General features: G+C 46.4%; 2 protein-coding genes across 2 annotated transcripts; one reads left to right on the forward strand and one right to left on the reverse strand.

The window, feature by feature from the left end:
- Window positions 1-7703: 7703 nt before the first annotated feature.
- Window positions 7704-8823, forward strand: LOC122031467. The gene is made up of 2 exons (XM_042590581.1): window positions 7704-8761; window positions 8811-8823. Exons 1-2 carry the CDS (start codon window positions 7704-7706, stop codon window positions 8821-8823), a joined length of 1071 nt encoding a protein of 356 aa, XP_042446515.1.
- Window positions 8824-12761: 3938 nt separating this feature from the next.
- On the reverse strand, window positions 12762-13637 carry LOC122031927. The gene is made up of 2 exons (XM_042591160.1): window positions 13343-13637; window positions 12762-13197 (listed from the first exon to the last, which is right to left on the reverse strand). Exons 1-2 carry the CDS (start codon window positions 13565-13567, stop codon window positions 12829-12831), a joined length of 594 nt encoding a protein of 197 aa, XP_042447094.1. The 5' UTR covers window positions 13568-13637; the 3' UTR covers window positions 12762-12828.
- Window positions 13638-13659: the final 22 nt, after the last annotated feature.

Below are 13659 nucleotides of genomic sequence, written 5' to 3' on the forward strand. Positions count from 1 at the left end.
AATAAATCATGAACGAGAATAAAACGTGGCCATGTTGTCCGAATTATTTTCCTACATTTACTCCCCCTAATTCGGACATGGCTCTAAATCACGAACGCCGAGTAGTTGTCGCATGACAGCTAACTTCACTCCTGGCAGTGCTTTAGTCAATACATCAGCTCGCTGTTCTCCAGTATTAATGAACTCAACCACAATCTGTCCATTCTCAACACATTCTCTGATAAAATGAAATCTTGTATCTATATGCTTGCTTCGACCATGGAATACTGGATTCTTCATGAGTGCTATAGCAGATTTGTTGTCAACAAACAACGTTACCGGCTTTGGCTTTTCACCTGTCAATTCACTGGCAAGGCTTCTTAACCACAAAGCTTGACAGGCTGCAGTTGTGGCTGCCATGAATTCTGCCTCACAAGATGAAAGCGCCACTGTCTTCTGCTTCTGTGAGTTCCAGGACACCAGACTTTCATTAAAATAGAAAGCCATTCCACTTGTGCTTTTCCTCCCGTCGAGATCGCCGGCTAAATCGCTGTCCGAGTAGCCGAATATACTAATTTCCTGGGGTCCCTTTGTGTAAGCAAGTCCAAAATAGATTGTACCTTTCAAATACCTGAGGATCTGTTTGACCACCTTATGATGCATGCTTGTAGGCTTTTCCATGTATCTGCTCGCCATGCCGACAGAATATGATAGGTCTGGCCGTGTGTGTAACAGATATCTTAGACAGCCAATGACGCACCTGTACTCCGTGGCATCAATTGGAGTCCCTTCCAGGTCTTTATGCAGTTGTGTCTTGGGTTCCATCGGCTGCTTTGTGGCATTACAGTCTGCCATCTGGAATTGAGATAGAATTTTCTTAGCATAGGCTGATTGTCTAAGTAAAATTCGGCTCTTCTGTTGTTCCACTTCAATTCCTAAGTAGTAGGAGAGAAGACCCAAATCACTCATCTCAAATTCTGTCATCATTTGTTGTTTGAACTTGTTTATTCCTTCTGTGCTCCTTCCTGTCACGATGAGATCGTCAACATACACTCCAACAAGTATACTAGCTTCTCTTTTACCTCTTGTATATACTGCATGTTCTTGATTGCATTTTTTGAAGCCGAGCTCTTTCAGACTCCTGTTCAGCCGCATGTTCCAAGCTCGTGGAGCCTGCCGCAGTCCATAGAGGGCCTTGGATAACCTGTACACCTTGTGTTTCTGATTTTGTATTTCAAACCCTTCTGGTTGAGTGACATATATTTCTTCTTCCAGCTCTCCGTTCAGAAATGCCGACTTCACGTCTAGATGGTGTACCTCCCAGCCTTGATTTGCTGCAAGTGCAAGAATGACTCGAATAGTATCAAGTCTAGCGACAGGTGCGAATACCTCTTCAAAGTCGATGCCTTGTTTTTGCACATAGCCTTTAGCAACTAATCTTGCTTTATGCTTGACCACTTTTCCAGCTGAATCTTTCTTCAGTTTGAACACCCATTTTAGGCCGATAGGTTTGTGGCCTAATGGGAGCTCAGTTAGGGTCCAGGTCTTGTTCATCTCAATAGTCTTCAGTTCTTCCTCCATTGCTTCGTACCAGCAAGCCTCGGTTGCAGCTTCTTGGTAACAGGTCGGCTCTTTTGACATCATCAGCATTACCTCATTCTCCTCTTCATCAATACCAATTATTTCCTCACATTTTCACAGAATCGAGTGAACTCCGTGGATAGAAACTCACCGCCACGGTCTGTCCGAAGTGTCTTGATCTTGTACTCAGTCGTGTTCTCCGTCACGGACTTGAACTTCTTGAATGCTTGGAATGCATCTTTCTTTGCTGTCAAGACAAATACCCACATCCACCTTGTGCAATCATCAACAATCAAAAAGAAATACTTGTTACCAGCAAGTGTACTTGGTGAAATTGGCCCGCAGATATCAGCATGGAGAAGTTCCAACGGCTTCGTCGCTCTAAAGTTTGCTTGGTGCGGGAATGACGATCTTGCATGTTTGGAGATCACACACACCTCGCAAAGCTTGTTCGTCTGGGGCAATAGTGGCACACCAACCGCCAATTTCTTCTCCCCCAACAGCTTCAAGTCATGAAAGTTTACATGTCCGAGCCTTGCATGCCATAACCAGGTGGGGTCTTCTAGACTTGCTTGGAGGCAGACTTGCTTGAATGTCTTCAAGGTTATCTTGTACAAGCGATTTTGCGTTCGCTTTACCAGCATCAAGAGCTTCCCGCTCCTATCAATCACCTTCATGGTATCTCCTTCCATGTGCACCTCGTTCCCAGCTTCTGTCAACTGACCAAGGCTTATGATATTACTACAAAGTTTCGGAATGTAGTATACCTCGTGGAGGGTCTTCTGATCGCCGTTCTTGCATTCGAACACAGCCGTCCCCTTGCCCATGATCTCAATGGTTGATCCATCGCCAAACCTCACCCTCCCGGTGATAGTTTCATCTAGTTCTTGAAACTTCTCGCGATGTCCAGTCATGTGATTGCTGGCACCATTGTCAAGGTACCAAACGTCTTTGTCTTCACCTTTCTTGACGCCCCGGTACACCTTCGGTAGCAACCTCTCTTCACTGAGCAGAATGGTATCCTTGAGGAGAGATCTTGCCATAGCCATCACTGTACGGTTACGACGCTCCACAACGCCATTCTGTTGGGGTGTGTAGGGAGCCGAAAGAAAATAACAAGGGGAAAAACCAAGTAGCAAGTGTTGGCACAGAATCGATGAATAGCAAAGGATGCAGGAAAAAGGAAAAAAAACACACGTAGCACTAAAAAAAACACACAGTAGCAAGGGGAGAAAAAACTGCACAGATGGAAAGCAATGCACAAATAACCAAAAATTAGAAACTGGAGAAACTTTTAGTTCTGAGATCTACTTTGTTTCACAGCTTCGACCCCCTTTAAATACAACTCAAGTGATAAGATTTAACCATAAGAATAGGATGACTCATCCCACTAAAATAGGAAAGATTAATATCACAGAAAAATTAAATAAATCATGAACGAGAATAAAACGTGGCCATGTTGTCCGAATTATTTTCCTACATTTACTCCCCCTAATTCGGACATGGCTCTAAATCACGAACGCCGAGTAGTTGTCGCATAACAGCTAACTTCACTCCTGGCAGTGCTTTAGTCAATACATCAGCTCGCTGTTCTCCAGTATTAATGAACTCAACCACAATCTGTCCATTCTCAACACATTCTCTGATAAAATGAAATCTTGTATCTATATGCTTGCTTCGACCATGGAATACTGGATTCTTCATGAGTGCTATAGCAGATTTGTTGTCAACAAACAACGTTACCGGCTTTGGCTTTTCACCTGTCAATTCACTGGCAAGGCTTCTTAACCACAAAGCTTGACAGGCTGCAGTTGTGGCTGCCATGAATTCTGCCTCACAAGATGAAAGCGCCACTGTCTTCTGCTTCTGTGAGTTCCAGGACACCAGACTTTCATTAAAATAGAAAGCCATTCCACTTGTGCTTTTCCTCCCGTCGAGATCGCCGGCTAAATCGCTGTCCGAGTAGCCGAATATACTAATTTCCTGGGGTCCCTTTGTGTAAGCAAGTCCAAAATAGATTGTACCTTTCAAATACCTGAGGATCTGTTTGACCACCTTATGATGCATGCTTGTAGGCTTTTCCATGTATCTGCTCGCCATGCCGACAGAATATGATAGGTCTGGCCGTGTGTGTAACAGATATCTTAGACAGCCAATGATTCGAGTCCCTTCCAGGTCTTTATGCAGTTGTGTCTTGGGTTCCATCGGCTGCTTTGTGGCATTACAGTCTGCCATCTGGAATTGAGATAGAATTTTCTTAGCATAGGCTGATTGTCTAAGTAAAATTCGGCTCTTCTGTTGTTCCACTTCAATTCCTAAGTAGTAGGAGAGAAGACCCAAATCACTCATCTCAAATTCTGTCATCATTTGTTGTTTGAACTTGTTTATTCCTTCTGTGCTCCTTCCTGTCACGATGAGATCGTCAACATACACTCCAACAAGTATACTAGCTTCTCTTTTACCTCTTGTATATACTGCATGTTCTTGATTGCATTTTTTGAAGCCGAGCTCTTTCAGACTCCTGTTCAGCCGCATGTTCCAAGCTCGTGGAGCCTGCCGCAGTCCATAGAGGGCCTTGGATAACCTGTACACCTTGTGTTTCTGATTTTGTATTTCAAACCCTTCTGGTTGAGTGACATATATTTCTTCTTCCAGCTCTCCGTTCAGAAATGCCGACTTCACGTCTAGATGGTGTACCTCCCAGCCTTGATTTGCTGCAAGTGCAAGAATGACTCGAATAGTATCAAGTCTAGCGACAGGTGCGAATACCTCTTCAAAGTCGATGCCTTGTTTTTGCACATAGCCTTTAGCAACTAATCTTGCTTTATGCTTGACCACTTTTCCAGCTGAATCTTTCTTCAGTTTGAACACCCATTTTAGGCCGATAGGTTTGTGGCCTAATGGGAGCTCAGTTAGGGTCCAGGTCTTGTTCATCTCAATAGTCTTCAGTTCTTCCTCCATTGCTTCGTACCAGCAAGCCTCGGTTGCAGCTTCTTGGTAACAGGTCGGCTCTTTTGACATCATCAGCATTACCTCATTCTCCTCTTCATCAATACCAATTATTTCCTCAGTGTTGGCATAGATATCGGCAATGGACCTATAACGGACTGGCCCTTCATGAGACTCGGGTGAGGTAGTTGCTTGGGTGCTCGATGATGGTGTAGACGGACTTGATGCTCTTGTTGAAGATGGGGTAGCTAGACTTGATGATGGTGTGACATCTTCCGCCGCTGCCTCAATGTCTGCAGTAACAATCACCTCATCGGTGTTGAATGCATTCACCACCACAAACTCAGGTAAGTCTTCTTTATCAGCACCTGCTTTCCATGTCCATTCATTATTTTCTTGAAATATTACATCTCTACTTACTTGTAGTTTGTTATGCCTTGGATCAAATAGACGATGAGCTTTGCAGCCTTCTTCGACTCCTAAGTATACCATAGGTGAGCTTCTGTCGTCAAGTTTCTTAAGGTGAGGGGTTGTATTTTTTGCATAGGCAATACAACCAAACACCTTCAAGTGGGCAAGATGTGGCTTTCTCCCCATCCAAGCTTCAAATGGAGTACGTTCTCCTAGCGCTTTAGTTGGGAGACGGTTTAGCAGATAGACAGCATGCCTAACCGCCTCTCCCCAGAACCTTGCCGGCATATGTGTACCCTTGAGGAGAGATCTTGCCATAGCCATCACTGTGCGGTTACGACGCTCCACAACGTCATTCTGTTGGGGTGTGTAGGGAGCCGAAAGGTGCCTCTCAATTCCTTCATTTTCACAGAATCGAGTGAACTCCGTGGACAGAAACTCACCGCCACGGTCTGTCCGAAGTGTCTTGATCTTGTACTCAGTCGTGTTCTCCGTCACGGACTTGAACTTCTTGAATGCTTGGAATGCATCTTTCTTTGCTGTCAAGACAAATACCCACATCCACCTTGTGCAATCATCAACAATCAAAAAGAAATACTTGTTACCAGCAAGTGTACTTGGTGAAATTGGCCCGCAGATATCAGCATGGAGAAGTTCCAACGGCTTCGTCGCTCTAAAGTTTGCTTGGTGCGGGAATGACGATCTTGCATGTTTGGAGATCACACACACCTCGCAAAGCTTGTTCGTCTGGGGCAATAGTGGCACACCAACCGCCAATTTCTTCTCCCCCAACAGCTTCAAGTCATGAAAGTTTACATGTCCGAGCCTTGCATGCCATAACCAGGTGGGGTCTTCTAGACTTGCTTGGAGGCAGACTTGCTTGAATGTCTTCAAGGTTATCTTGTACAAGCGATTTTGCGTTCGCTTTACCAGCATCAAGAGCTTCCCGCTCCTATCAATCACCTTCATGGTATCTCCTTCCATGTGCACCTCGTTCCCAGCTTCTGTCAACTGACCAAGGCTTATGATATTACTACAAAGTTTCGGAATGTAGTATACCTCGTGGAGGGTCTTCTGATCGCCGTTCTTGCATTCGAACACAGCCGTCCCCTTGCCCATGATCTCAATGGTTGATCCATCGCCAAACCTCACCCTCCCGGTGATAGTTTCATCTAGTTCTTGAAACTTCTCGCGATGTCCAGTCATGTGATTGCTGGCACCATTGTCAAGGTACCAAACGTCTTTGTCTTCACCTTTCTTGACGCCCCGGTACACCTCCGGTAGCAACCTCTCTTCACTGAGCAGAATGGTATCCTACCGCTGAGATTCTTCGTGGAACATGGTCATCATTAGTGCTGGCTCTTCATCGGTGGCGCAAGTGAGGTGAGCCTCATCTCCACGACGCTTGTTGTAGCATTCAGACGCATAATGCCCCATTTTCTCACAATTGAAGCATTTTATGTGTCTCTTGTCACGAGTGCCACTGTTGTTGCCGCTAGTGCCTCCTGCACTATCTTGACGCTGTGTACCACGACCACGACCGCGCCCTCGGCCACGCCCACGCCCACGCCCTTTGCCACGATTAGAGTTGTTGGACCCACGTTCCTTGCCTCCTGACGAAGTGTCCACGCTACTCCCCTTTTGTCGCATTTGCCATTCGGCATGAGTAAATAGGAGCTCTCCTTCAGTGCCGTTGGTGTTGCTGCGTAATCATTGGCTGTCTAAGATATCTGTTACACACACGGCCAGACCTATCATATTCTGTCGGCATGGCGAGCAGATACATGGAAAAGCCTACAAGCATGCATCATAAGGTGGTCAAACAGATCCTCAGGTATTTGAAAGGTACAATCTATTTTGGACTTGCTTACACAAAGGGACCCCAGGAAATTAGTATATTCGGCTACTCGGACAGCGATTTAGCCGGCGATCTCGACGGGAGGAAAAGCACAAGTGGAATGGCTTTCTATTTTAATGAAAGTCTGGTGTCCTGGAACTCACAGAAGCAGAAGACAGTGACGCTTTCATCTTGTGAGGCAGAATTCATGGCAGCCACAACTGCAGCCTGTCAAGCTTTGTGGTTAAGAAGCCTTGCCAGTGAATTGACAGGTGAAAAGCCAAAGCCGGTAACGTTGTTTGTTGACAACAAATCTGCTATAGCACTCATGAAGAATCCAGTATTCCATGGTCGAAGCAAGCATATAGATACAAGATTTCATTTTATCAGAGAATGTGTTGAGAATGGACAGATTGTGGTTGAGTTCATTAATACTGGAGAACAGCGAGCTGATGTATTGACTAAAGCACTGCCAGGAGTGAAGTTAGCTGTCATGCGACAACTACTCGGCGTTCGTGATTTAGAGCCATGTCCGAATTAGGGGGAGTAAATGTAGGAAAATAATTCGGACAACATGGCCACGTTTTATTCTCGTTCATGATTTATTTAATTTTTCTGTGATATTAATCTTTCCTATTTTAGTGGGATGAGTCATCCTATTCTTATGGTTAAATCTTATCACTTGAGTTGTATTTAAAGGGGTCGAAGCTGTGAAACAAAGCAGATCTCAGAACTAAAAGTTTCTCCAGTTTCTAATTTTTGGTTATTTGTGCATTGCTTTCCATCTGTGCAGTTTTTTCTCCCCTTGCTACTGTGTGTTTTTTTTAGTGCTACGTGTGTTTTTTTTCCTTTTTCCTGCATCCTTTGCTATTCATCGATTCTGTGCCAACACTTGGTATCAGAGCGTTGGTAGTATAAGACATCCAAGAATCTACGATTCTATAAAATGTCGAGCATCCCAGTAAAGGAGAACGGCGGAGTGCCATTTCCCTATCCGATGCTAAGTCCTCACAATTACACTGTGTGGGCGATAAAGACAGAGGCGATCCTTGATGCCCAGGGAGTCTGGGAGACGGTGGAGCCAGTGGAAGGAGCCCAGGTGGATGCAAAGAAGGACAAAAAGGCACGCGCATACATCTTGCAGTGTGTCCCCGAAGACATCCTTCTCCAAATTGCAACAAAGAAGACGGCGAAAGATGTTTGGGACAGCCTGAAGACGAGATATCTTGGTAGTGATCGGGTGAAGAAGGCACGTGTACAAACGTTGAAGAGCGAGTTTGACGCCCTCCGGATGAAAGAGACCGAGACGATTGATGAGTTTGCTGGCAAACTCAGCGCCCTAAGCAGCAAATTCTCCACCCTTGGAGCCACACTTGAAGATTCCTCGTTGGTAAAAAAATTGCTCGATTCTGTCCCTGATAAATTCTTCCCTATTGTTGCCGGCATTGAGCAGTTCTACGACCTTGAGTCTATACCATTTGAGGAGGCTATAGGGCGACTGAAGGCGTACGAGGAACGAACGCTTCGATTACGCAGCAACACCAACGGCACTGAAGGAGAGCTCCTATTTACTCATGCCGAATGGCAAATGCGACAAAAGGGGAGTAGCGTGGACACTTCGTCAGGAGGCAAGGAACGTGGGTCCAACAACTCTAATCGTGGCAAAGGGCGTGGGCGTGGGCGTGGCCGAGGGCGCGGTCGTGGTCGTGGTACACAGCGTCAAGATAGTGCAGGAGGCACTAGCGGCAACAACAGTGGCACTCGTGACAAGAGACACATAAAATGCTTCAATTGTGAGAAAATGGGGCATTATGCGTCTGAATGCTACAGCAAGCGTTGTGGAGATGAGGCTCACCTCACTTGCGCCACCGATAAAGAGCCAGCACTAATGATGACCATGTTCCACGAAGAATCTCAGCGGCAGGATACCATTCTGCTCAGTGAAGAGAGGTTGCTACCGAAGGTGTACCGGGGCGTCAAGAAAGGTGAAGACAAAGACGTTTGGTACCTTGACAATGGTGCCAGCAATCACATGACTGGACATCGCGAGAAGTTTCAAGAACTAGATGAAACTATCACCGGGAGGGTGAGGTTTGGCGATGGATCAACCATTGAGATCATGGGCAAGGGGACGGCTGTGTTCGAATGCAAGAACGGCGATCAGAAGACCCTCCACGAGGTATACTACATTCCGAAACTTTGTAGTAATATCATAAGCCTTGGTCAGTTGACAGAAGCTGGGAACGAGGTGCACATGGAAGGAGATACCATGAAGGTGATTGATAGGAGCGGGAAGCTCTTGATGCTGGTAAAGCGAACGCAAAATCGCTTGTACAAGATAACCTTGAAGACATTCAAGCAAGTCTGCCTCCAAGCAAGTCTAGAAGACCCCACCTGGTTATGGCATGCAAGGCTCGGACATGTAAACTTTCATGACTTGAAGCTGTTGGGGGAGAAGAAATTGGCGGTTGGTGTGCCACTATTGCCCCAGACGAACAAGCTTTGCGAGGTGTGTGTGATCTCCAAACATGCAAGATCGTCATTCCCGCACCAAGCAAACTTTAGAGCGACGAAGCCGTTGGAACTTCTCCATGCTGATATCTGCGGGCCAATTTCACCAAGTACACTTGCTGGTAACAAGTATTTCTTTTTGATTGTTGATGATTGCACAAGGTGGATGTGGGTATTTGTCTTGACAGCAAAGAAAGATGCATTCCAAGCATTCAAGAAGTTCAAGTCCGTGACGGAGAACACAACTGAGTACAAGATCAAGACACTTCGGACAGACCGTGGCGGTGAGTTTCTATCCACGGAGTTCACTCGATTCTGTGAAAATGAAGGAATTGAGAGGCACCTTTCGGCTCCCTACACACCCCAACAGAATGGCGTTGTGGAGCGTCGTAACCGTACAGTGATGGCTATGGCAAGATCTCTCCTCAAGGGTACACATATGCCGGCAAGGTTTTGGGGAGAGGCGGTTAGGCATGCTGTCTATCTGCTAAACCGTCTTCCAACTAAAGCGCTAGGAGAACGTACTCCATTTGAAGCTTGGATGGGGAGAAAGCCACATCTTGCCCACTTGAAGGTGTTTGGTTGTATTGCCTATGCAAAAAATACAACCCCTCACCTTAAGAAACTTGACGACAGAAGCTCACCTATGGTATACTTAGGAGTCGAAGAAGGCTGCAAAACTCATCGTCTATTTGATCCAAGGCATAACAAACTACAAGTAAGTAGAGATGTAATATTTCAAGAAAATAATGAATGGACATGGAAAGCAGGTGCTGATAAAGAAGACTTACCTGAGTTTGTGGTGGTGAATGCATTCAACACCGATGAGGTGATTGTTACTGCAGACATTGAGGCAGCGGCGGAAGATGTCACACCATCATCAAGTCTAGCTACCCCATCTTCAACAAGAGCATCAAGTCCGTCTACACCATCATCGAGCACCCAAGCAACTACCTCACCCGAGTCTCATGAAGGGCCAGTCCGTTATAGGTCCATTGCCGATATCTATGCCAACACTGAGGAAATAATTGGTATTGATGAAGAGGAGAATGAGGTAATGCTGATGATGTCAGAAGAGCCGACCTGTTACCAAGAAGCTGCAACCGAGGCTTGCTGGTACGAAGCAATGGAGGAAGAACTGAAGACTATTGAGATGAACAAGACCTGGACCCTAACTGAGCTCCCATTAGGCCACAAACCTATCGGCCTAAAATGGGTGTTCAAACTGAAGAAAGATTCAGCTGGAAAAGTGGTCAAGCATAAAGCAAGATTAGTTGCTAAAGGCTATGTGCAAAAACAAGGCATCGACTTTGAAGAGGTATTCGCACCTGTCGCTAGACTTGATACTATTCGAGTCATTCTTGCACTTGCAGCAAATCAAGGCTGGGAGGTACACCATCTAGACGTGAAGTCGGCATTTCTGAACGGAGAGCTGGAAGAAGAAATATATGTCACTCAACCAGAAGGGTTTGAAATACAAAATCAGAAACACAAGGTGTACAGGTTATCCAAGGCCCTCTATGGACTGCGGCAGGCTCCACGAGCTTGGAACATGCGGCTGAACAGGAGTCTGAAAGAGCTCGGCTTCAAAAAATGCAATCAAGAACATGCAGTATATACAAGAGGTAAAAGAGAAGCTAGTATACTTGTTGGAGTGTATGTTGACGATCTCATCGTGACAGGAAGGAGCACAGAAGGAATAAACAAGTTCAAACAACAAATGATGACAGAATTTGAGATGAGTGATTTGGGTCTTCTCTCCTACTACTTAGGAATTGAAGTGGAACAACAGAAGAGCCGAATTTTACTTAGACAATCAGCCTATGCTAAGAAAATTCTATCTCAATTCCAGATGGCAGACTGTAATGCCACAAAGCAGCCGATGGAACCCAAGACACAACTGCATAAAGACCTGGAAGGGACTCCAATTGATGCCACGGAGTACAGGCGTGTCATTGGCTGTCTAAGATATCTGTTACACACACGGCCAGACCTATCATATTCTGTCGGCATGGCGAGCAGATACATGGAAAAGCCTACAAGCATGCATCATAAGGTGGTCAAACAGATCCTCAGGTATTTGAAAGGTACAATCTATTTTGGACTTGCTTACACAAAGGGACCCCAGGAAATTAGTATATTCGGCTACTCGGACAGCGATTTAGCCGGCGATCTCGACGGGAGGAAAAGCACAAGTGGAATGGCTTTCTATTTTAATGAAAGTCTGGTGTCCTGGAACTCACAGAAGCAGAAGACAGTGGCGCTTTCATCTTGTGAGGCAGAATTCATGGCAGCCACAACTGCAGCCTGTCAAGCTTTGTGGTTAAGAAGCCTTGCCAGTGAATTGACAGGTGAAAAGCCAAAGCCGGTAACGTTGTTTGTGCACCCCTCAAACAAAGGACCATAGGTTTCCCACGTCTGATCCTCGACCCACCAGGTCTTCCTGCCCCTCGGTCCACCCGACCTACTAGGACTTCCTGCCTGGTGCACCCACCAGGTCTTCCTGCCCCTCGGTCCACCCGACCTACTAGGACTTCCTTTGCTATTCATCGATTCTGTGCCAACATTTGGTATCAGAGCCTTGTCAGTATAGAACACCCAAGAATCCACGATTCCACATAAAATGTCGAGCATCCCAGTAAAGGAGAACGGCGGAGTGTCATTTCCCTATCCGATGCTAAGTCCTCACAATTATACTGTGTGGGCAATAAAGACAGATGGACTTGTCCGTTGTGCGAGCAGATGGATTTGCTCGTGTTGCCGAAGGAGCAGACAAACGAGACTTGTTTGTGGCAACGAATTTGCGGGCAGACGGACTTGCCCGTGTCACAAAGAGAACGAACAGACGAGACTTGTTCGTGGTGCCAAAGAGATCGAGCCATGGGCCGAGCACTTGGTGTGCAAGCAGACTTTGGCGCAGAGCCAAAGAAACAGAGCCATGGATAACGCAGACAGATGGACTTGTTCGTGGTACGGACAGATGGACTGCCCGTGGTGCCAAAGATGGACATATTGTGGTTGAGTTCGTTAATACCGGAGAACAGCGAGCCGATGTAATAACTAAAGCATTGTCAGAAGTGAAGCTGCCATGCGACAACTACTCGGCGTCCGTGACTTAGAACCATGTCAGGATTAGGAGGGGTAATGTGAGTATAATCCAGACATGTTATTTAGCTACGTATTTTTTCTTTCCTTACATTAGCAGTGATAAACTTTCCTAAGCTTTAAGGGATAAAGTCTAGAATTAGTCTTCCTATTTTTGTGGATCTCATCTAGATCCTATTTTTGTGGATCTCATGGTTCGTGCTCTTAGCATTTGTGATGCTATATAAAGGGTCAAGAGGCATGTAGTATCTCATCTCATTGTAAGGTTTCCTTTCATTAGTGAAGTTTCTATTTTGTCCTATTCTTCTTGTTTTGTTCTTGGGTGTTGTGTGCTATCGTATCCTATTCTAGGCCAACACAGACATGAAAAGCAAAAAGATCGTTCTTGCTCAAAAAAGTTTGATCTTTTTCTCATTGGATCGATCCAAAGTACAAGAACAAGAGAAGCAGTTGGATCAGACGCTGCCGCCGCGGCCGAGGTGGAGGAGGCTGCTGCAGCATTTGGGGCAGGCGTCTACGCTCTTCGGCACCATGAAGTACATGAAGCATGACCGGCAGCCGGCGGCGACGAGGACTTGACCTCTGCCGGACTCGCCGGTTACAGATGAATCAGAGGGAGACGAAGAGGAGAGGGAAGAGACGCATGAGGAGTTGGCCGTATCGACGCAGCTCTCGTACCCATCGCCATTGCCGACTCCGGTGCAGCTGTCGTTCGAGGAGGACACGTGGGCTTTCCCGGACTGGTAGCAGTACACAGCGGTGGTTCGCGGGTCCGTGGCGATCCTCGTTCCTGTCTCCCAGTTGATGTAGTAAACCTCCCCTGTCTGCCGTTAGAACACAGCGAGATTGAGGCCGTAAAACACCAAAATGGGATCTTTGGGAAAAGAGTGCGCTACGATCAATGATTGGGAGAAACTAAAACAAAATAAGCGAATTTATAAGCAACGGAGGAGGAGTTAGGATCCGCACGCGCATGTCAAGGCACTGCTCCCAGGGACACGGCAGCGCAGTCTCTGAGATGAGCTCCACCCTTACTTCTCCGGCGCTCTCATCGCTGACCTCCAAGAGATGCGAACCCGGAGGCGACGAGGACATCACCGGCGACGGCGACCCCGCCTCTCCTCCGGTTTTCTTTCCTAGATCGCAGCTCCTAAGCGAGGCAGCGATCATCTCGATGTTGGGAGCCGCGCTCATGGACGGGCAGGTTCACTAGATGAACATGGAGGAAGGGAGTCGCACTAGATTGATTAGCTTTTAGATCGATCGTCCGCATAAATACTTCCAAG

Source organism: Zingiber officinale, chromosome 11A (genome assembly GCF_018446385.1).
Source record: "Zingiber officinale cultivar Zhangliang chromosome 11A, Zo_v1.1, whole genome shotgun sequence".
NCBI lineage: Eukaryota > Viridiplantae > Streptophyta > Magnoliopsida > Zingiberales > Zingiberaceae > Zingiber > Zingiber officinale.